This window comes from Talaromyces atroroseus (assembly GCF_001907595.1).
Source record: "Talaromyces atroroseus strain IBT 11181 chromosome Unknown scaffold_18, whole genome shotgun sequence".
NCBI lineage: Eukaryota > Fungi > Ascomycota > Eurotiomycetes > Eurotiales > Trichocomaceae > Talaromyces > Talaromyces atroroseus.
This window is the reverse complement of record NW_017971450.1, coordinates 122,176-144,936: the sequence shown is the minus strand read 5'-3', so window position 1 is coordinate 144,936 and position 22,761 is coordinate 122,176. Positions and strand designations below refer to the sequence as shown.

Below are 22,761 nucleotides of genomic sequence, written 5' to 3'. Positions count from 1 at the left end.
CATCGCAGCTTTTTTGCAGCTTGCTGGTCTGAATGATTTGGATTCAGTTCCTGTTTGCGTTTCAAGGATGAGCGGCGACACGACTCGGAGATAGACCGTTGAGTTGACGATTGATGGGTTTCCATGTTTTCTGAAACATCACAGACTTGCAGCAGTTCTTGATAGAGTCGATGGATACTTCACGAACTATTACTCTGTTATTAGCACGCTTCTCGCATGGTGATACTGGGTACTATACCTCTGGTGTCTGGGATTCTTTTAATGATAGGGGCAGAAGTGAAAGAAAGCAGAACAAAAGTGCGGACGGAGGCCTTTATATGGTCGAACCACTAAGTATTTGAGCATCGTAGGATGCCGAAAGTCCGCTCCGGGATAGCGAGATAGCAAGTCGAATTCATGGTTTTTGTTTTGCCTACTGGATACCCTTGCCAGGTGTCGTGGCCGTATAATACTCTTCTAGGCGGGATCAATCAGTGTGCACTTTCACGTCAAGAACGCCTTGCAGAGACCAGAATCCGGCTGCTCTCCTTGAGGATTTTCTACTTCGGGACTGCCGGCATGAGAAACCTGGCTGAGTGTGACACGCGCTGATTCCCTACCAGCAATATCAATACACTAGTGCACTGACTAAGCAATAAGAACGTGATCAGTCCTGTCGCAGTGCTATGCATGACGTACCCTCGTGCCTGATTAGGACAAGCCAGGTCTTGATGATTGTGAATGCTGCATGATTCTAAGCAACTTTTTCAACACCGGTAAGCATATTTAACAATTATTGATGCCGTGGGGAACTTCTATCCTCGTTATTGATGTATGAATACTGCATGCTGGTATGCTGGTACAGACCAAGAGACTCCGTGATGCTACTGCAGATGACATACCCTTTACCGACAATCACCCGAGACATCACACACATCTGCAACGACTGTCTCGGTCTCCAGCTCACATGGCCACGGTGACTCTCCAAGGTCAACTAACCGAATTCCAATCCGCAGAGGACGCAATCCCGGGTGGTCACCCAACAACGACCGCGATTCAAAATGACTTAGCGGTGGCAGAATCTGGGTCATTAGGGTTAGGTCGTGCTCAATCTGTGCCGAGTATCGATCTAACAGTACAAATCCATAATGGGGATATACCAGTAGAATCTATGTAGTCAACTCCATTAATTTAGTTAGTCCTCAAGGTTAAATCTAGCTGGATCATCCCAGCCCTAGGTTCATAACTGTAGTTTTATTTGGCCTAATCCCCCGCACTGCCAACCATGTCAAACGAAATCGTGGTTATGCTTACAGCATCCCTGCATGTGATCCTGCATGTGATCCTGCATGCAGCCTAATATGGTGATGTCGTCAGTCCGTATAGCTCCAGCTAATAGGATGTCGCTCTGCACCGTGCTTTTTCAACACTACGCCCCTGTTAGCTGTCGATCCATCCCGGTACGGCCGTCTTCGGTACTCGAGTTTGTCTTCCGACTAAATGGACGGGCATGGAACATGTCACATCATTCCTCAATAGCTTTCAGTAGCCACTTTAGAAACCGTGAGCCACTTGTACTTTCTTTTTGGGTTTAATTTCCCTACCCATCCCCCCTCCTCTCCCCTTTTCTTCTCTGCCATTCCTCAGCTCAGAATGATGCGCTTATGGAGATCAAAATTCGACTCCCTCGATGAACGACGATACTCATCCCGGATTAAGAATACGACTCTGGCGGGGGTTGAGATCGTTGGTCAACAGACGCCGTCTTCTTGTCTCTAGGACCAATCGCCATCGGTCGCATAGGTATATCCCTCCTCGACTGGTTGCGTCTTACATGCCAACGAGGATATCATTAGGCGAAAAGAGAACGGTCGTCCGGTAGAGATGCAGCCTGCGACTTCTATAACCACAACTACTACCGCAAGCCGAAGGACGAGCACAACTCTTTTTGCCGACGATGGCAAAGTCAATTTCTCCGAATGGTTTCCAATTTACCAAAGTTGTATAGAACACTTCGTGAACGTGGCACAGCATCGACCCTTGATTCAATCATTTGCAGCACATATCAACATTCTTCTTCCATATCAGCGTACGGCCGATAAGATTCTTAACTCGTCCGAGTCAACCAATCAGCAGTTACCATTCTCTCTCACCCGCTACATCCGCCGCCTTGTCGTCACGGCCACAGATACACCAAACATCATGCAAGATCTCTTTGGCGCCAACTGGATCCAAGGCGTCGGCACAATCCACTCACAGGAACGAATAAATTACCTTTTCGCCGCGAAGAGTAGCGGATGGCTCCAAACAAAGGCGCAGTACGATGTACTACCGTATGAAACAGTTCCCTATCTGAGGCCGTTGCGTGACCCACAGGAAGAAGAGCTTCGAGTCGCGGAGTCGCTTTGGAGTCAATGGTTAGCTATGGAGGATTGGATGGTGGGATCGCGTAGTCCTTTTGAGGAGGATTCGTTAGGGAATTAGATTATTTCCCAACCAGCCCTTCTCTTCTTTTCTCCGATAACTCGGGAAAAATTCGTCCGTTTTGTCCTAGTGTATAACGCGATAGATATGACCTATGTGGTGTACCAGATTTTTTTCCTTTGATTCAGTTGTATTGTCTGATGTCAAGATTCTCTAGCTTCTAAATACATGACATTCTAGGATAAGGATCTCACAATTGGAGAATTAAACATTTCGAACGTTAAAGGATTACTGTACTATGCACGATACCAACACGGGTGGGTAATTTATGACTGAAAAAGTAGCTAGAAAAGATTATGAAGAGAAATATTTCTAAATAGCAATAGTTCAATCTGAGCACCTTCGGATTCTCGGACACAGGCTTGCATCGAGTCCACATACTTTGAAATATCAGCCTTGGCCAAAATTACGCTAGTTTACATGGCTATTTCCAGATCCCAGCCCGTGTGCCTCGTTCTTGTTTCATCACGACAGGTGTGTCATATTCCGGGAGTGATGTATTCGCAAATAGAATGATGCATTTCGTGTGGCATGTTTCAACGAACTTCATTTGGTCCATGGCCAAATTGTGGCCTATACAATGGCAAATGTCGTGGTTTAAAAGGGGGCCATGAAGGGCTCACACAATAAAATGCGACAACCCTACGGCACACATATACATGGTATACGTACAGCAAATGTAATCCCCCATCAGGCGTGAGTCAAGATGAGCTTGCCTTACACATTAGTTCTACCAGTATTATTAAGACAACCTATTTGAGGAAAATTTGAGGAAATCAGAATTAGGCTTCTATGCAATCAAATTCTCGACCGCAGCAGTCCGCCGAGCCATCATATTCTACTTTCTTATTCAATTTTGCTTCTCATCTCTTCTGATAATAACATGCTTAAATGTAGTCCCTGCTCAAACGTAGTCCTTGCAAAGTATACTTTTTGGCCAATCAATCTAGTATAGCAATTTTGAAGGCAAAATACTTGCTATTTTAGATAATAAAAAATGTGCTTTTTGTCTAATAAATTAATAGTGTTATAGAGTATGGAGTTGAGTATAATAATAAGTAATGAGTATGTAAGTAATTATATTTTTTTGTTGTATAAGAGATATAAACCTTTTATAGATAGATATAGGCTAGAAGAATACTATTTTGTATTCTAGCGGTGACTTAATTGATTTAAATATTTTGAAAAAGGAAGATAATGCTGTAAAAGTTTATTGGCTGATAATTTTTTCTTTGAGGTTAAGAGGCTCTGACTTAATATATTAACTAAGTTTATGAAATTACTTATTAATATTATTAAATAAGTTATTTTTTCTAGTTTTATAAGATTTTTGTCAGTTATATCTTCTTTTAATTTAGCTTGCTGTAAATAATAGAGAAACTATTATAAAACCAGTAAGAAGAAGCTATAGGAGTCTTCTGGTTTCTCATAGTAATTACTCCCTGGTAGTATAAAGAAGAAAAGGAATAATGTGTAGTATAAGAGAGATAACTCATCTTTTGGAAGAGAGGGATAAGTTATACTCTTGTTAGAAAAGAGGTCTAAGGTTATTAAGTCTTATAGACTTTAAGTATAGTATGATTATTAGAGTTTTATAGGATATTTTAAATATTTTTATTATGTTGTTTAAGAGATTAATAGTATTAATTTTAGTACTTTTTATAAAATAATTATATATATAGATTATAATAATACTATAAAAGCTAAATAGTATAGAGTAATTTTTAGTAATTAAAGATTAAAGAATTTATATAAATATATATAGTCTAAATATTAAGTATATTTTTAAGTTTATTATATAATTATTATAATTTTCTGGTTTAAGATAAGAGAGGTGAAGAGTAAATAAAAAAAAAATATTATATATTAAGAATCTATATAAGTAAGTTATCTTTAGAATTTTAATTTATTAAATATCCTGGATATTCTTATACTTAGAAATAGTTATAGATATATAAAAGATAAAATAGTGTATTAATTTAGAGTTTTATTAACTTTATTTTTTAAGAATAAATATAATATTAGTAATTTTCTTATCTAAAAAGCTGAATTAGTTTATTTAATTAATAATAAAAGTATTATATTATAAATAATAATTTTTAAAATAATGATATAACTGTGTTTAATTATTTTAAAATATATTAGTTTTAAAAAGATTTTTATTTTTATGGTTATAGATATAAGTTATTCTATGCTTTATATAATTTAAGTAGGGCTAGCTTTTATTATATTATATTTAGAATTAAAAATATATAAATAAGTTATATTTCTTATAGATAACTAAGATAAGGAAGTTGGTGGGATAAATAAATCTTGACTTTTCTTTGTTTATAGTATATAGCCATTGTAGGATTTTTTATATGATTAATATAATAGTATAACTAACACTCTATGTATATCTGGCTTCTTATAGGATATTTTAGGATTAAGTTTTTTTTTTCTTCCTTTTAAGTGTTCTTTTAAGCCCTAATGCCTTTATTAAGGCTTTTAGTGTGGTGGCACTAGTGAGCAAATTTTTTAGGTGCATGATATATGCGGAGGAAAACGAAAACGAAAACGAAAACGAGATTGACTTTTCGATGCCAAGGTACGGACCCAGTTGAGCAAGGGAATGTGAGAAATTGAGTGGGAACGTGTATTGTATTGTATTTTAAGTGTGTCTAAAAGAGTGAAAATATCTGACATAACGTTAGGTGCGCCATATATGACACAGCGTACACTGTGCGCGCTAGTTTAGTAAAGGGGGAATCTTGGCAAATCCTTATAAGACGGAAGCATTGGATACAAAATGGGGGCCGGACCCACTGCGGATATTGTGCAATAGCCGAGCCCGTTTTCATCACGCTTTGACCATACCCGCTCTCTATCGCGGGGTGAACAAGCAGATTCCATCTCTACAATATCCTAGGAGGGTACTTAAGGCCAGAAAAAGACGCTCCTGTTATGATGGCAAGCGATCAGAAGAAGAGACCTCCACGTAGCGGAAAGCTCCTAGAATATGAGTTCCAACGTGCCTATCGAGCCTGTCTTCCTTGTCGGGAGAGAAAAGTCAAATGCCAAATGAAAGATGACAATGGTCAAGCGCCGTGTGCAAGATGTAGTAAACAAGGCTTGCGATGTACATTCTCTGCAAAAGTACCTTGGTCTCGACAACGAAAAGGTATGTCTACCACCTTCAAGCGAAGAGGTCATTCTAACAGAGAGTATTCCAGGTCCTGAAACTGGGCAGATGAGACAAAAACACTCAATTTTAGAGAATTCGAAGTATAACATATTATTGCTCTGTCTGCAAGACGGTAGAATATGGGAGGCTGAATGTCGTATAGTCCGCAATCTCCGAAACGTGTATCGCTACGACAGGGAACGAATGAACTTGATGAACATAGCGCAAGCGGCTCACAACCAGTGGGCCATAATGAAGAGATAGGCAATTTTCAAAATTCGGTCTTGCGGACAACGGTGTCGAGTGGAAATGATGCACTGAATATTCTTTCCGAAGTGGCTACGTGTACGGAGCCGGTCTCCAACTTTCCTTCAACTTCGGAGCCAGTCCTGAATGGTCTCGCGTCCGTTCCTGGCGCGGAAGCGTCACCAGGTTCCTTGCAGCAGTCTACGCCACAGCTAAGCAGCATTGGCTCTATAGACTATGAGATCTCGCGTATCTGGAACGCTTGTCGATTTGTGAAAATGGGCTGGTTTACAGCTCATGAGGCAATGACTTTGGTTGATCTGTAAGTCTCATTCCAGTTGCCGCGTTAGTTAATGCTAATGCACTAGTAAGCTTTTTCATAAACATGTCAAATCGATCACCTATTCTGACGAACTATTACGCTTCTCACGCGAATCAATACTGGCTCGTTACACGGGAGCCCATACTGTGCTGCACTATACTTGCTATTTCATCTCAATACCATGTTCTGCCAGGGCCAGGAGGTAAAACACGTGGATTGTTCATCCATCACAGATTGTGGCAACACTGTCAGCACCTATTACTGCGCTTGATGCTAGGCCAAGAGAAAGCAACCAAAGCGAAGACGAGAAATGTCGGTACCATTGAAGCCCTGTTACTGATTGTCGAATGGTACCCGCTATCTGTGCACTTTACTCTAGACAGCGACGGTTGGGATTCCGACCTGTTGCTGACAATGCCTGATACTCGTGATCCGCCACTTAGTCATGAAATCCCGGCTCTGGAACGTTGGAAAAGGGACGTAATTGAACCGACAAAGAGGTCGGAGCAAATGTCTTGGATGGTTCTTAGTTCCGCACTGGCGTTGTCTCATGAAGTAGGAATATTTGACAGAAAAGCTTCTTCCTCGGGAAAAAATATGGGTGTTTCTGAAGCTGCCAAGCCGGACGCTGAGGCACATACAGAGCACTTGAAGATACGCCGCGAAAGACTTCCGAAGCTCTTGTATTGTTTCATAAATCTGATGTCTTCTCGATTAGGATGCACCTCATTTATGTGTCCGGTATCTGCCGTCACGCTGTTAGAGGTTGATAAAGCTCTCGGCACGGATCACGATCCGCAGTGGCAATCGTTTATGAATTGCTGGGTGGAATTGACCCAGCTGACAAAGAGTATCACCGATACATTGTTTCCATTGATGACTGCCGACGATGATGAAAAATTCCACAACTGTCTCCAGGAGAAACGGCAACTGCTGTCACACTGGTATACCACGGTTGATTTTTGTAGTATGTTCTTTTGCATTTTCTGGGTGTCGGAGGTGGAAAAGCGATCACTGACTGACATGACCCTTATTCAGACTGCCACTACGGAGACATTTTATTCATCGAATATCAGCATCTCCGTGTCCTTACCAGCTCTACCGGAATGCAGCGGGTCATCACGCATTACTCTCGGTCCCAACTTGTCCATAATTCCAGATCCATATTTTCTGCACGACCATTTCAGTCAGACTACGAGTATAATCTAGTTGAAGAAGTAATCGATGGTTGCTGCCATATTATAGACAAGATCATACGCAAGACCGAATCAGGCACAGATAACAGTCTGCATTACGCCCCCATCCGCATGTTTTCACGCATGATCAGCGCCTCAATCTTCCTCCTCAAGGCTCTTGCACTAGGAGTGCGGAAAACAAAGTTAACTGAATCGCTTCACGTCCTTGAAATGGCAATCTTGGCACTACAAAACAGCAACCTGGATGATATACATCTAGCTGCACAGTATGGAGAGCTGCTGAAGATCCAAGTTGATCGTCTGCGCAGAAGTTTCGAGTCTTTTGGAACGCCGCATTTACATGGCAAGGGATCAGCAAAGCACTGCAGAGAGGAACAGTATCGACCCAGTCGTGAACTGTGGCAGTCCAATCCACAACTCCCAGAAAATCAACTAGAGTCGCCGCCTTCGTACAACACTCCTCGTCCGTCTAATGAAGAGGCTCCACTAAATGACCAGCATTACTATTCCAGTAATCAGTGGAAGGAGACTGCTAATCTTGATCATCTAGACGCTACTAATGCAGTGACAACAAATATTAATACTTGGAATAGTAGTATAGATGACTGGTTTTCGCTCCCATTTGATCCGTCAATGGCTCCATTCACGGGTTGGGATGACGATGATTCCTTGGATCCTTATAATCCATGCTGGTTAGATGTAGATTTCATTTGGAATCTGCCTCCTTGAGGGAGATCAAGCCGTTCCCGTTTTCGACATATACACGTGTTTCAAATCCCAATCAATCATCAAAAGAGCTGGTCCCAGCGGATGGAAGGAGAACTGATTCCGAGACTGGTAACCTGATAATTAGCACTCGAGATTAGAGGCAGGGAGTCATAAACGGGTGATTTCGTTGTACAACTATACTGTAACGAGTAAGATAAGAATGTTTCAAAAGTGTGAGCAAAGACCCTGACGTGGACCTTGGAAATCTAAGGCGCGTATATCACATACGGAGCAGATAAGGACTGTGGCCATTCAATACTCTCTATGATTTGCTTAAATACTCGTTAACAATGCCTGGCAATTCTTAGAATTCCACGGTTCGTTTATATGGTGAATAAATAAATCAGCCAATACATTCTCGAACTTAAGCAGAATCCTTACGTACGTAGAGGACCGCTGATGTGGCTGATTTATCAGAACTTCACGGACTGAAATAGAAAATGAGCCGCGTAAGACTGGAATCTCTTGAAAGCCCCTAGAATTGGGTACTTGGACGGCCCTCTGAGATATCTAAGCTTGCGTGTGGAGAGGGAACCGCTGGAACCGGGGCTGCTCCTTCCCAGTCGGGTTCGAATGATACGAAAATTGGATCACGCTTTGATAATGAGGAAAAGTTGACGAAGGACTGAAAAGAATATTGACTATATAAGTGGCAGACAAACAAGAATGCCGAAAATAAGATTCTGAAGGAGTTAGCAAACAAGGACTCCCATAAGATGTGGGCAGAGGCAGATGTACCATCATTCCTGATGCGAATGAGACCAAAGCTACTGTCGAGAACCTCTTCGCAGACTTGAAGACAAATTTGAAGGATGATTAATGGATGCCAAAATTCGGGCATGCTCTATGCAAAGACTGTGCGGAGGACGTTGACTGAAAGGGCTCCCTGTTACATAGCCTTGTCCTTAATCTCATTGCAGCGCGCCGGTTTGGTCTTGTGTAGAGTTTTATCTGAACATAGTGGAAGCCTAGCTTTGATTTGAAGATACTTTACCGGAGAATTACCTATCAAGCTTGGTATCTACAAATTGAGCAATGATCAATAATCCTCGCTGTTCATGGATGCGGGTATTTGACAAAGTTCTTGCTTGACTGTACTACATGTCACTAGTATTGGGATAATGAACAGAGGACCGCCTCAACTTGATTTGATAAGTTACACAGACCACAAAGTCTCTAGAGACTATAATCCACCACGTAGAAGCATAAAGAGCACACACTGACCGTGGTCAATCATTAGAGTTATCTAAGCTGCCAACATGCATGATAACAAAACGGCAGTTGGAAACCAACCAGGACACTATTTTATATACCGTATGTAACGATGGAAACATTTCAATTAGGTGGTCAAACGATGAACGGACGGCAGCAGCATGATTCTGCCAATGCATTCGTTCCAGATATTCCATCCCATCCGCAAAAGTTGCACACCTGGTCGTTCAGATGCTTGGGTCGGAAATGTCTGAGAAGACTCTGATGCTGAGTGAATTTTTTCCCGCATTGAAAGCAGAGGAGAGGTTTCTTAGCGGTCCTGATGTGGTCTTGGTCTTGTTCGTGCTTGGTCTTTGCAATTGATAACTTGTCGTTCTTCTCTTCTTTAGACTTCTTTAACGCTTTTCCTTGTGCATGATCATCACTGATACTTCGCTTTCGCCTCCGCCGGCCTCGAAGGGGGCCCCCCTTCCCGAAAACCACAGTACGGAATGATGGCATCCACGGCTTCACTACGTCGCTACCATTCACCTTCAAGAGTCCACACAGTTGGCACAATTGTTAATTTCTCCACGAGCGTCGCCTGCAGAACAGGCATATCACCGTCGGGCAGGAATTCTTCAACTACATCATCTTCTGGTAAGATGGTACCATCGAGTTGCCCATTAATGTCGATGACGGCTTGTTTCGGCCCAAACTCTTGCCGTACCTGACCCAAGCGCTTGTATCTAAGCCTCTGCCGAGTATTAAGCACCAAATTTTGCGCTTGAGCGACCTGTGAAGCAAGCTCAGGGATGGGATTCCGCTCATAGTTATCTTGCAAATAATCTAGCTCACGAATAGTATCTTGCAACTCTGGCCTCACTCTCCACGAAAGATTTCTCGGTGTCGTCAAGAAATCGTGGGCGACGTTTGTCCTTGTTCCAGTTCATGCTGTTCAAGGCCCGATCCCAAGGCTCATCCTCATTCATACCAAATACCACTTGTTGCATCTGAGTATGATTTCGTGGGCGGTAATGCTTGACAAAGGTGGAAGTATTTGCGTGATTCATGATCGAGTTACGCGCTGACTCGCTGACCCATCCTAGCCGTTGCATGTCAGAAAGCACAAGGAGCTCAGATTACCAAAAGGAATGCGTTACCAGTTTTGTCCAGCAGTTTGCCGGCACCATAACGAAATTGATGAAAAAAGAAGAAGGCATTCAAGAGTCCCATGATGAATGAGATAGATTTGATGGCTCCGTAGAAGACACCATCCGTCATAGGCAGGTCAAGTAAAATACGTGCCTCGCCATCACGCTCATCCACCTTGCAAAACAAGTAATAGTCGTCCATTTCTCCATTCAATGGTAACTCTAGCTGTTGACAGCCGTGCATAACAAACCGTCGGCGCATATCATCCATCGACTTGATGTTAGCCTGAAAGGCGTTGGCATGGAGCAATAGCCCCATGATAAAGGCATGGTGACTGAAGACACTGAAACACCTAGATGATTTCCGGAAAAGAGAAAGTATTGCTGCACCCAACGTCAGAGAAACAGCTAAATGAATTCTATGGAGATTGGGGTGTAGTATACAGCGCTTTGATTCCAAGAAGCTCCTTGATATATTCTAGCTCGATATCGATCGATAGTACCGGTGGGCCTCCATGAGGGTTGCGTTGTAAGCTGAGACGGAGATGCTTATACTGCAGCTCAAGAATGGCCGTTTTTGAGAACCATCAATGGCTTGAATCGCAGCCTGGCTGTCGCAGAAGATTATTACCTCTCTTTCTATCCTTTGCTGTGCCATCTCTAGGGCCATATGTATTCCAACCAGTTCTGCTAGAAATATATTTACCTCTAGTATTCTTCCTATAAATGTCTGCCTTATAATTAAGAGGCCTATTAGACTACTAATGCCCTAACTTTCCTATTAATAGCACTTCTGTTTATATAAATAGTAAGACCTAAGTTTTACTAAAGAATTTAGTTGTAAATAGCTCTTGCTGCCTTAGCATTAGTAGCTATATTTATTTTTAGTAGTTCCTACTAAGGAAGGGTCAAGAAGGGATATCTCTATTCTAAATTCTTAACTCTTTCAGGTCCTTATATTATTTTGCACTAGTGCTTGTGTCGTTCTAATGGGCCCTATCTGCTTAGAAGGTTGTACTAGCTTTTAAGGTAGCTATTCTAGATCCCCTCCCTTTAATTTTACTCTAGAGTCTTGTAGGATGGTGTAGAGTGTATCCAGAGATATGTTTCTGCTGTAATCTTGTTTAAATGAATTCAGATTGGAAGGAGAAATGCCTCAATGTCGAGTGCTGCTCCTGAGACGGTCTTGAATGCCCCCGTGATGATCCTAGCTGCCTTCTTTTGTATTATTTCCAGCTTGCCTACCGCCCGGTGGCTATCCTCGGAGTTCAATGGGGCATACCAAATCGATGCTGCGTATGTTATACCCGCCCGCCAGCGGGGTGCTGTACGAATACGAAGACGCGTGGGATACGAAGCGCACTCCGATTGGAAGAACCTAATAGTGGGTTCTGCAGGTGGGTCACTTGATCGACACCGACGACAGGTTTGAGCTACAGTACGGAGTATACTCAGTAGTGGAGCACCAGCGCCCCACCCCGGGAGTTGCTGCCAAGCTCATGCCGAGAGCCATTAGAACTCCCTAATATATGTAGCCTAGATACTACGTAGAATCAAATTCTAATTATTATTGCAATTTTACTATAAATACTACTATAGTACGGGAACGGTAGATTCGACGGGCGAATTCCATTTTCCATCTGCTGCTGTGTCTTACGAGCTCCAATGCCTTATATGGGCGTCTTTTCCCCAGTGGGCGTACATAGTATATTAGCATAACGGACCTAGATGTCTCCGATATTTACCATGTAACTACCGATGGATTGTTAAATTTCTGGCAGAAAGCCCCTTAATTTACTCTGGTTCCCTGCTCATCTACAGCATTTCTATGTGAAACAAAACCATATTACCATCAAGATCGCAATATATTCTGGCGCTTTCGACGCAGACTAAGCGCTTCTCTCTCCCACTTAATGGAAACGAGAGCACTCTCCGCCATCTACTTAGCCTCCCAACCGTTTCACGTGTGGGCTCTACGTGGATGTGTGGCGAGGGGATGTATCTTTAATTGCAGGATACCGTATACTCAGACTAGGACTGTCATGCACGTATGCTAGGATTCGAGACGCATGGCCAGGCTGACGGTATCTCAAGATTCTAATATAAAGGCAGTCAAAGTACCCACGTAGTTGGCTCGCTTCCCTCGTACTCAGGGATATTCCGCAGCCCATTCCACTCTTTAGAACTTTCTTCCTTTCACTCATTCTCTTTTTTGAATTAACTTGTCGGGTCCGCGACCTTATCGCTATGCGCTCATTCATCGGTCTTGCCGGATTGGCAGTTTGCTCATCGGTGGTGCTGGCAGCCCCTACTAGCATGGAATCTCGGGCCTCGTGCGCCTTCTCTGGCCCTACTGGTGCTGCTTCAGTCCTCAAAACTAAGACTCAATGTTCGACCATTGTTTTATCAAACGTCGCTGTGCCGGCAGGAACGACGCTCGACTTGACTGGCCTCAATGAAGGAACCAATGTGAGTTATTTGTTCTATGAGTGGAGAAAACGTCTAATTTGTAAAGGTCATCTTTGAGGGTACTACCACTTTTGGTTATACCGAATGGTTAGGGCCTCTGGTTTCTGTCTCTGGCACAAACATTACCGTTGAAGGTGCCTCAGGTGCCGTGCTCAATGGTGACGGTTCGCGTTGGTGGGACGGTAAAGGCTCCAACGGAGGCAAGAAGAAGCCTAAGTTCTTTGCAGCTCACGATCTCAAGTCATCGACTATCAGCAGTCTGAAGATCACGAATTCACCTGTTCAAGTCTTTAGCATTGACGGCGCTGAGACGCTGAACCTGGAATCTATTACGATCGATAATTTGGCTGGTGATACCACAGGTGCCCACAACACTGATGCCTTTGATATTGGCGACTCCGATGGTGTTACAATTACCAACGCCACCGTCCAGAACCAAGATGACTGCTTAGCAGTCAACTCTGGTACTGTGAGTTTCCCCTCCAAACTTGCCAATAACTCACAGCCAGGCACTAATTTATTGCAGAACATCATCTTCACTGGTGGGACTTGCTCAGGTGGTCATGGTCTCTCCATTGGTTCTGTTGGAGGTCGCTCCGATAACACTGTCAACACCGTCCACATTGAAAATTCCACCATTAAGAACTCTCAAAATGGTATGCTGGCTTCTGATATTCCTGTCTACCTTCCACTAGATATATATTCTAATGCTTTCTTCCGAAACTAATGAACTATGGCAATCAGGCGTCCGTATCAAGACTGTCTCTGGTGCTACTGGATCCGTGTCTGGTGTAACCTACAGGGATATCACACTTGAGAATATCTCCAATTACGGCATCGTTATCGAACAGGACTATGAGAATGGCAGCCCGACAGGCAAACCTACCACTGGTGTCCCTATTACTGATTTGACCATCGATGGTGTGACAGGCAGTGTCGCCAATGACGCTACTGACGTCTATATTCTTTGCGGAAAAGGAAGCTGCTCCAACTGGACCTGGGAGGGTGTGAGCCTTACCGGTGGCAAGAAATCCAGCAAATGTGAAAACATTCCTACCGGCGCTAGCTGCTAAAACGTGCTTACAAACAGCTTCTATGAAGCACTTTCCTTTCTGATCACAAAGTATTCCACTTGTGTACTGGTCAATTCTTTTCGTATTTACATTCTTTCCCTCTGTCACTCTGCATTGACTGTAGATTGATTTCAGACTATTTGACATTTTTAAACATTTTGCGCAGTAATTCAGTATGCTCTGTATTGCAAGTCATTTGAAGGACCTATTCGTACCACACGGTTGAAACGGCAAAAGTGTATGCGGCACTTATGTGTACCCTAGGTAGGTCTCAAGAATGTACCTTATCATGAGTCGCCTATTTCATAACCCATGATGTAGTTAACATAAGTTAGGCGACAATAGATTTGTCGTAGTTATCCGCATTTAAATTAAACCGGGCTCTTGTTACTAGTCAGCTCCTTATCTCTTCACAAACAATAAATTCTCGTCTAAGATCACACCTGCAATAGGTGAGTACTAATTTTAACCCGCCGCTTCTTTTAGTTATCCCTCGAGAGAATAATCTAATGATATTTTCAAGTTACGAAGTTGTGTATCTGGACAATTATCCATTTGAACTGGGCGACTCGAGCCGGAAACGGCTGAAAGTTTGATCATTTATTTCCCAAGTTATTATTTATCGATCCTCGCCTAGTTTAAGGTCACGTTAAAGTGATAGTAAATTGTTCATTGATACATCTAATATAAGTGGGTTGACTATCACTTATATATATGTATATCTATATACGTTCTCAACGGCCACCGGGTTATTCAATAGATCGTTGTGGGTTGGGCGGCATAAATGAGTTAGCGGCCGTACATGAGATCCCCCCTTTGCGCAATAGTTCGCTGGCAATCGGCCAGGATAGCCGCCTGTCGACTGACCTCGGCCAAGCTTCCCACAACCTTCTTATTACCGCTTACAAACCCATACAGTGCATAAGGAATGCCCGCCTCCTTGCAGAACTGCAACACTAGTCTCTGGGTCTTCCGTAGATTGTGGCGCGGGATTCTCGGGAACAAATGGTGAATGGCTTGAAATTGAAGGCCGCCATGGAAGAAGTCGAGCCATTCGGGACAATCAATGTCCATGGTAGTACGTAACATCTTTTGAGGAAAACTTTCGGTGGGGCCAAGATCGGCAGTGGACATGGCGAAGTGAGACAAGGTGAACTGCACATGCAGTGGCATGGTAATCATGTGGCTAACCATAACAAAGAGAAATCGGTCCCAGCTCCTGGGGATGGATTTGTAGACGACAAGGTACCCGAACCAGTACCAGAAAACCAGGATTCCCGCGATCTCAAACCACCGGTGCCACCACGCAGCGCCCTTCCGGGGCCCTTGGCCCTGGACGAGGAAGATCCAGGACTGGACGTATAGATTGAAACGGCCAAACATCAGAATGGGATAGTAGAGAAAGGCTTGGTAGGGAACCAAGAATCGACTCATGGCATCATAAGGCATGAAGCGCTCATGATAGGTTGAAAACAAACTACCAAGGAATCGGTGGTTCACGGCAAAGAATGGCAAGTGCTGGTTATCAGGGTCATGTTCCGGAGCATTGGTGACGATATGGTGCACATTATGTGTACGTTTCCACCATCCAAGAGAGAGACCTCCAATTGGCGCAGCGATAATCATGCCAATAATGCTATCCATTGTATAGTTATGTGTTATAGCCATATGACCGGCATCATGAGCAGCGAAAACTAGTAGTGACCAGAACCACCCGAGCAAGATGGCACTGGTGCAGTACCACCTGACATGAAGGAAGTACAACATAAGGCCAAAGAGTAAAGTGCAACGCATTAATTCCCAGGCATAGGCGCTATAGTTGCAGTTGTACAACCCCTCAGCCTGGATTTGCTTATGGAGACGGTGATATTTTTGGGTGATTCCATGCTGGGTCTCCTTGTCCAGCGCCGGATACTTCTTGGAGGTAAGCAATATCTCCTCCTTTGACAGAGTATCGAGGAAGGCGAGCTTATCCTGGTTGCTTAATCCTTGTTTTGATTGTAACGAGGGATACACATTGATCTGGCGTTCGCCCTTCCCCTCCGCAGTGGTGCATGGTGACGCCGAACTGGCGGTTACTTTGGTCTGTAACCTACGATCTAATTCAGCATAATATTGAAATTCGCCTCCTTGGATAGGGGGGGTGAAATCCTCCCAGGGTCCCTCAACTCTCCCAATTTGGTATCTGGCCATCTGTTTACGGGTTTCTTCTGAATGCAATCTGCGTAATCCAAGTCAGCATACCTACTCTAACGATGAGTGAGTGGGGGCTTCCGGACTGACGCGGCGACTTCATCGGTGGCATTCTTGCCAACCATATGTTGGATCGGCTTATGGCCGCCGGGATGATGTTCGATCCACGCGTCGAGCTTCAGGACTTTCTGGTCGAGGATAATGATTGACTGTCCATTGGCGATCATTCCTTCGATCTCCCTGACAGACAGTACTTTGTTGCGCTCAGGGATTTCATGGCTATGGCCGTAGGTAGAGTGGGCCATCTGTAGATGTGTATAGGCTATTTAGACTATAGAGCATATGAATCAGACCTTGGAAGGAGGGAGAACAAAGATCTCAAGGGAGTAGGAACTAGAAGTAGGAAGCTGAGCTCCTCGGAGCCTGGTGTACCCGGACATGACATAGCTTAAATTATTACAGTATTATAAATCTGAGACAAAGAGTAATCCACTTTTTAATTTTTAATTTTAGTTTGATTGCTTTTGCTCGGTCGGCTAGTTCGCTATCCCGTTCATAGACCCTTGTCCATGGACCCGGAACTGGCAGCATCCGGTTTGAATGCGCAGTGGCCTAACAATTGTCGAATCGTCGGGTTTACTCCGGCCCATTCCAAGTAGTGAAGTATCTACTATGCTAGACTTTGTATTGTAGCTTATAGGGACGGGGTAGGAAGAATTAGCTAGCAAGATTGTATGTATATATTAAGTCTCAGTGTCTGTAGATATGACAGCTTCCAACGCAGGGTTTTTATAGACATGGTGCTAATATATCTTTCTGGTTATGTCAAGAGTTCTAGAATGGACAAAAGGGACTACATGCCTCACCACAAATGATGGTATTATGAAGAGGAGCCAGTGTTATGCAACATCCGCCGTAGGAATGGGCATAGGAAGCTTCGTCACCTGTTCGCCAGCACGGATTATGCGCTGTCCCATCCCATCGCGGACATACTGCGCAGTGCTTTCTTTCTGGGCCCGCCTCCAGATCTCTACCTCGCTACCACCGCGGATTATGCCCACACGCATGGTCGAGAGAAGGTTTTGTGCCGCGTTAGAATGATAATAGACTCCGCCGTTGAACATGGCGGTAGCATCCTTACCGAGACCGGAGTTGATCATAGCCTTGCCACCGGGATGGTCCTTAACGAAGTCAGTCACGTCGTGTACCACACCGGCGATGACAATCAGACCACGGCCATTCTGCACTAGTTCAATGTAGTCGTCCCATTCCATTATAGGCAGCTGGTCGAGCGGAGTACCCCAGTCTAGCTTAGCACGCTTCTGGTCAATTTTCTTCTGGAGCTGCTGTACGCGTCCTTTCTCAATCTCACTGGCACGGAACTGCTTCAGGTTGTAGGCCAGGCCTAGCTGCTTCCAGCTCCAGATAGACCACTTAGTAGGATCATACTGGTACCACTCAATAGCATTGCGGTAATCTGAGGGGAACTCGTGGTGGAAATTGTGATACCCCTCTCCAAGTGTAGCCAGGGCGGTGATGACATGATCACGAGGTGAATTACGATCATCAAATGGCTGATCACCGAGCCAGTGGGCTATGGAGTTTACGCAAAAAGTCGCCTGTTGCACGAAAAAGATGCGTAGGATACCAGCATAGATAAAGCCGCCCCACCAGTCACCCCAGCAGAATCCAGCCACGAGCATAGGTAACCCTAACCCCATGAAGAAGACAACCTTAAGGTAGTTCCGATGTTGCCATACTACGACTGGGTCCTCGTTCAGGTCGGAAACGTCAGTGCGGCCAATGCGTTTGGGGTTCTGCCTCATTACCATCCAGCCGATGTGAGAGTAGAGCAGACCCTTACGGACCGAATAAGGGTCCTTGTCGGTATCGGTGTAACGGTGATGGGCGCGGTGGTCACGAGCCCACCAGCGGATCGAACCTTGGACGGAACCTCCGCCCATGGCGGCAAGCCAAATTCGCAGAGGTAGGCGAGCGGAATAGGAACGGTGAGCCCACAAACGATGGTATCCTACCAAGGGGATCTGATGTTAGCATCTCGGTGACAATGCACAAGATAAAGGTGGGATCAGACGCACCGGCGGTAATGCCCAGACCTGTGAAGAAGTAGTAGATGACCGCCCAAACGGCGGTCCTGACCTGTAATGGCACCCAGATTGCCTGGATGCAGCCATAGAGGTGAATACCGATAATGAAGATGACATTTAGCCAGTTGATATGCTTGTGCCAGTTACTCCGCGTGAACGGCATGTCGGTGATGTGGACTTTTTTGGTCGCACCAGCGCGAAGCTGCTGCAAAGCGTCTGCTGTCATAGGCATAGTTTCGATTCTTAAGTCTTCCAATATCCCGACGTCAAGGTTAGTAGGGATGTTGTCTACTGACTGTCAAGGGAGATCGCAATGGATAAGTGAAGAGTCGTAATAGTAGGGGAAAAAGAATATTTAGGAGGACAGGTATCTGTTCAGCTTCACAGGTTACTCTCTCCGAGAATATGACGGCTTAGAATGGGGAGTATGAGAGAAAAGGAACAGGAAGGTAGTATGATGGATCAATCAGGGTAGGGAAGGCAGACCCCTAAGAACCTGACCATGTTGCATTCAACAATGCTCATGTTTTATAACAGTTCATCCCAACGGAAAAGATTGTTGGGTGATCCAGCTATGGTGGCCTTGCTCTCGCCTAGGTATCCGACAATTGCTCATGTCGAGCACCAAACTCCGCGCCGATAAGTCCAAAGCAGCTTGCAAGCTATCGAATCATTGCTAGAGAAGGGAGTGGTCGTATAGCACACTATTCCAGTATTAGTCCTCGCTATGTACACTTAGTCGGGAGGGCTGAAGTACTGAACCGGACTAAAGCATAAATAGTGTTTCGAATCTTTGAATCGGGAAACAATGACTGGCTCCCCTCTTGAAATTATGGATTTGGAGACCAAATGGATGTCTCAACGAAAGAAGAGTGGGGAACTGGTGCCAAAAAGTTATTTTACAATAACGTAGCTCCTTTGCGGCCTGTGAGTCTCAGACCGCCTTTACCTCTCCCTACGAAATACCCCCGTCCGCCCACCTTTTGTTTCTGCCTGTAACAGATTTTTCGAGTACGAGTTAGGAGCTGTACCAACAGCTGTACCCTTTCCGAAGAAACTTAAGCTATGGCTTTTGCCGACCCCGTATCTGGCTGTGTGCTATTGGGTCACGATTCAACTGTTTGTTTGATGACTACCTTCATGAACCCTTCTTCCTCTTTGCCTGTGTATCGACCAATGATTGCAAACCAGGCGAGGCTCCAAATTCGTACCCAGGAAGCTTTGGGACATCACAATGGAATCACATTTATATACTGTATCTATAATAGTTTTCACTGGCATATCTCCTAGGCCAGGGGTCAGCGTATAAACACTACTACGACTACTGCTAAAGAGGAAAATGTGTGAATGACTACATAGTATGTAATATGACTCGTAACAGAAGCCGTCTCAATCATACTGTAAACAGAGAGTATAGTCATCCCTCTGAAGATTTGTTACTTATCCTATAATTGATCACATAATATTTCGAAGGAAATCCAGCTGCACGGAAATATTCTCTTCAAATTTGTTGTCAAAGTACAAGTCAAAATGCTCTGAATCTTTTATAACAGCCAATGTCTTTGGTTCGCGAGCAGAGGAAAATGCTTCTAACTGTGAGGGAATAGGCATGGTGGTGTCTTTGTCTGTAATCACTATTAGAAGTGATGTGAGGGAAATTTGATGGATAAAAGCTTATAGTTTGAAGATTAAAATGTTGAAAATTAATTGTAAAGTTATTTTTAATTTTTATTTTAGCCTATATTGAGCTAATTTTTTTAAGTATAGAGCTATGTCAGGCTTTTTTATTAAAGTCTTTAAGTTACTCCTCTTAGTAGACTTAGGTGTCTCTAGAAGAACTTTGGTTATTATGGGAGGGTGGCTAGATTTAATGCTTTTCTAATTTGTATATATTACTAGAAAATATGTTTATAAAAAAGGGTTAATAGTCTTACTAGAGACAAATGGAATTTGGATTATAATTTTAGTGATATGCTTGTTAAAAGCTGTAGTAAGAATAATAATTTTATTGTTTATATTATTTTTTTAAAATATAATTTTAATTAGATTTACTTATAATAGTAAAGATATATAATTAAATATATTAGAATAGTCTATAGCTTGTCTGGTTAGATTGGTTATATTATATAAAAGACTGTTGCTTAAATTCTAGCTGTAGTAGTTATATATAAGCACTGTGTAACTTATATTATAGAAATATTTAATAAAATTAGGGAGAAATTATTTCTTAAAATCAGAAAACTATATAGAATGATTTCTTAGTTATAACTATTTTAGGGGATAGAATAATAAAAGAAATACCCTATGGGTTATAATAATGTATAGTATCTTTCTATCTCCTATAGGAGCATAGAACAAACCTTGTAATGTAATCCCATTGACAGTATGAAACTTGACGCTTTTTGGGAGGGCAGCCATCTTGAGAAATGGATAACAATGGTATAAGTCTTCCATGCGAACCCAGGGCTTCAGTCAACCTTATATATAGTCTCTTCTCGGCCTGGTTAATATTGGGTTATGTTTACCTCGGGTTCCACGGAAGAAAACCCACAAGCCTCAGACCGCCTTTACTCCTACGAAATACCCCGGTCCGCCCACCTTCTGCTTCTAAAGAAATCGATTTTTTCAAATAACTTACGTATTTCGAAGGTCACGACTGAAGAACAGTAACTAGTTACCGATGGATTTAGACCCTATATCACTGCTACAGTATTTCCTGGCCCACCATCCTGCTTTTTCTTTCTTTGACATTATTATGTGGAGGACGATCTATTAAAGGCGAAAAGACAGTCAGCTGCCCAGTGTCCTCGATAACGTCGACACACGTCTGTATGGCTCCAGTGGGTAGTCTCCCCTAAAGATCATATTTTCTATTGCCGATTTCTTTCAATTATCACAAGCGCCGAACCCTCAATCTCAGTTCCTTGCCTGTTCTTGAACAGGCGTGCGCTGCAATCAAACGCAATGACTTCTCCCTGCGTAGGACCTAAGCGACTGACTTCATGAGAATCTGGCTAGCATTGAGATTCGACACAGTTAACGCAGCAGGATACGTCGCGCGTATCTTCTCCCACCTTGATACCACTACTCTCTGCCTTTACATCGTCCGGACGATGTTGATCCTTGTGGCTCCTCCGCTATTCGCCGCCTCAATCTACATGAGCCTCGGACGAGTGATTGTGACACTCAATAAGGTGTCGGCTTCGCTGGTTCACGTACAGATGCTGGCCAAAGTTCTTTTTCATTGGAGATATTATTTCGTTTCTTTTGCAATGCGGAGGTAACCAGCCCGGCCCCATCGCTCCTTCGCTCTTGATAACAACAGCTACTCTCCTCGGGCGTGTTGAACCGGCGGTGGCTATATGGCTGTTGGAATGCTAGATGCCATGCAGAACGGCGAGCACGTTGTGCTTGTCGGGCTGGCATTTCAAGCTACTCTGGTTCGGATTCTTCGTCGTGGTTACCTCGGTCTTCTATTGGCGCGGCGTCCAGCACCCCAACGCTCCCGTACCCGGAGGGCTCAGATCGCGGACTACTCGGTTCTCCTGGAAATTGCTCATGCGGGCCCTCTATATCGCGTGTGTGCTTATTTTAGTTCGGTCTATCTTCCGAGGCGTCGAGTTTGTCCAGGGCAATGCGGGCTTAATCATGAGTAGACGGGCTCCTCATGGCGGTGACAGGTATTGTGCTGTTTCTCGTCTTCCCCGGCTAATTCGTATCACAGCACGGCCGGGAGAAAATATCAGAAGATATGATCGCCCTGTCTGATTCCTACGTAGTTTTATCTTGTCCTATGTGCCATTTGTGTGAGAATAATCAGAGTGCACGTACCCTGTTGTTTTGGCCGTGTTCCTATGGACAGTCTGTCAGTATTTAGCTTGGAGTTCGGCGCTTGTATTCATTTTAAATAGAAGATATCCCGTTCAACGGACGAACTTTGATATTTTCTTGTATAATCGAATCCTGAAGTGCGTACTTGGAGATAGTTAATGATGATGTAAAATATTCAAAAAATGGGAATGCCTTGGCGGCAAAACTCAAAGCAACTGCACAACGAAACAAACCTGAACCCCTTAAAAACCACCAGATTACGACATGAAAGCATAAACTGGCTCCCAGTGTATTCAAGCTACAAAATATTATGAGACAGTCTTGTCCACAAAAGATAATGCTGTGAACCATGGAGTTTTCCGACAGGAGTGCGCGCAGAAGAGTGCGAGCACGCCACACTAAGCCGTGCAAATAATGCTTCACCTGTAAGAGGCGCCGAGTCAAGGTACGTATCGGTAATTTCAACAATGCTTGCCTACTCATGCACCAAGTGTGACGAGATCAAACTGAGGATATATCGTATACTTCCTATGATATATGGGAAAACAGGTAGAAGTATACGATATACCGTCCCTCACCGCCTC

General features: G+C 43.8%; 6 protein-coding genes across 6 annotated transcripts; 3 read left to right on the top strand and 3 right to left on the bottom strand.

The window, feature by feature from the left end:
• Nucleotides 1-1,632: 1,632 nt before the first annotated feature.
• UA08_09153 (hypothetical protein) lies at nucleotides 1,633-2,463 on the top strand (the record flags this gene model as incomplete). Its single annotated transcript, XM_020264136.1, has 2 exons — nucleotides 1,633-1,725; nucleotides 1,783-2,463. The coding sequence occupies 2 exons, from the start codon at nucleotides 1,633-1,635 to the stop codon at nucleotides 2,461-2,463; spliced, it is 774 nt and encodes a 257-aa protein (XP_020115693.1).
• Nucleotides 2,464-5,579: 3,116 nt separating this feature from the next.
• Nucleotides 5,580-8,119, top strand: UA08_09152 (hypothetical protein; the record flags this gene model as incomplete). Its single annotated transcript, XM_020264135.1, has 5 exons — nucleotides 5,580-5,623; nucleotides 5,790-6,194; nucleotides 6,245-6,396; nucleotides 6,472-7,161; nucleotides 7,233-8,119. The coding sequence occupies 5 exons, from the start codon at nucleotides 5,580-5,582 to the stop codon at nucleotides 8,117-8,119; spliced, it is 2,178 nt and encodes a 725-aa protein (XP_020115698.1).
• Nucleotides 8,120-9,890: 1,771 nt separating this feature from the next.
• On the bottom strand, nucleotides 9,891-10,822 carry UA08_09151 (hypothetical protein; the record flags this gene model as incomplete). Its single annotated transcript, XM_020264134.1, has 3 exons — nucleotides 9,891-10,198; nucleotides 10,236-10,454; nucleotides 10,513-10,822. 3 exons carry the CDS (start codon nucleotides 10,820-10,822, stop codon nucleotides 9,891-9,893), a joined length of 837 nt encoding a protein of 278 aa, XP_020115699.1.
• A 1,928-nt stretch (nucleotides 10,823-12,750) lies between these two features.
• On the top strand, nucleotides 12,751-14,045 carry UA08_09150 (Polygalacturonase; the record flags this gene model as incomplete). Its single annotated transcript, XM_020264133.1, has 4 exons — nucleotides 12,751-12,972; nucleotides 13,019-13,441; nucleotides 13,499-13,628; nucleotides 13,717-14,045. 4 exons carry the CDS (start codon nucleotides 12,751-12,753, stop codon nucleotides 14,043-14,045), a joined length of 1,104 nt encoding a protein of 367 aa, XP_020115696.1.
• Nucleotides 14,046-14,834: 789 nt separating this feature from the next.
• UA08_09149 (hypothetical protein) lies at nucleotides 14,835-16,678 on the bottom strand (the record flags this gene model as incomplete). Its single annotated transcript, XM_020264132.1, has 3 exons — nucleotides 14,835-16,266; nucleotides 16,329-16,543; nucleotides 16,592-16,678. The coding sequence occupies 3 exons, from the start codon at nucleotides 16,676-16,678 to the stop codon at nucleotides 14,835-14,837; spliced, it is 1,734 nt and encodes a 577-aa protein (XP_020115697.1).
• Nucleotides 16,679-17,137: 459 nt separating this feature from the next.
• On the bottom strand, nucleotides 17,138-18,578 carry UA08_09148 (Acyl-CoA desaturase; the record flags this gene model as incomplete). The annotated part of the gene is made up of 2 exons (XM_020264131.1): nucleotides 17,138-18,270; nucleotides 18,338-18,578. 2 exons carry the CDS (start codon nucleotides 18,576-18,578, stop codon nucleotides 17,138-17,140), a joined length of 1,374 nt encoding a protein of 457 aa, XP_020115690.1.
• Between the last annotated feature and the right edge of the window lie 4,183 nt (nucleotides 18,579-22,761).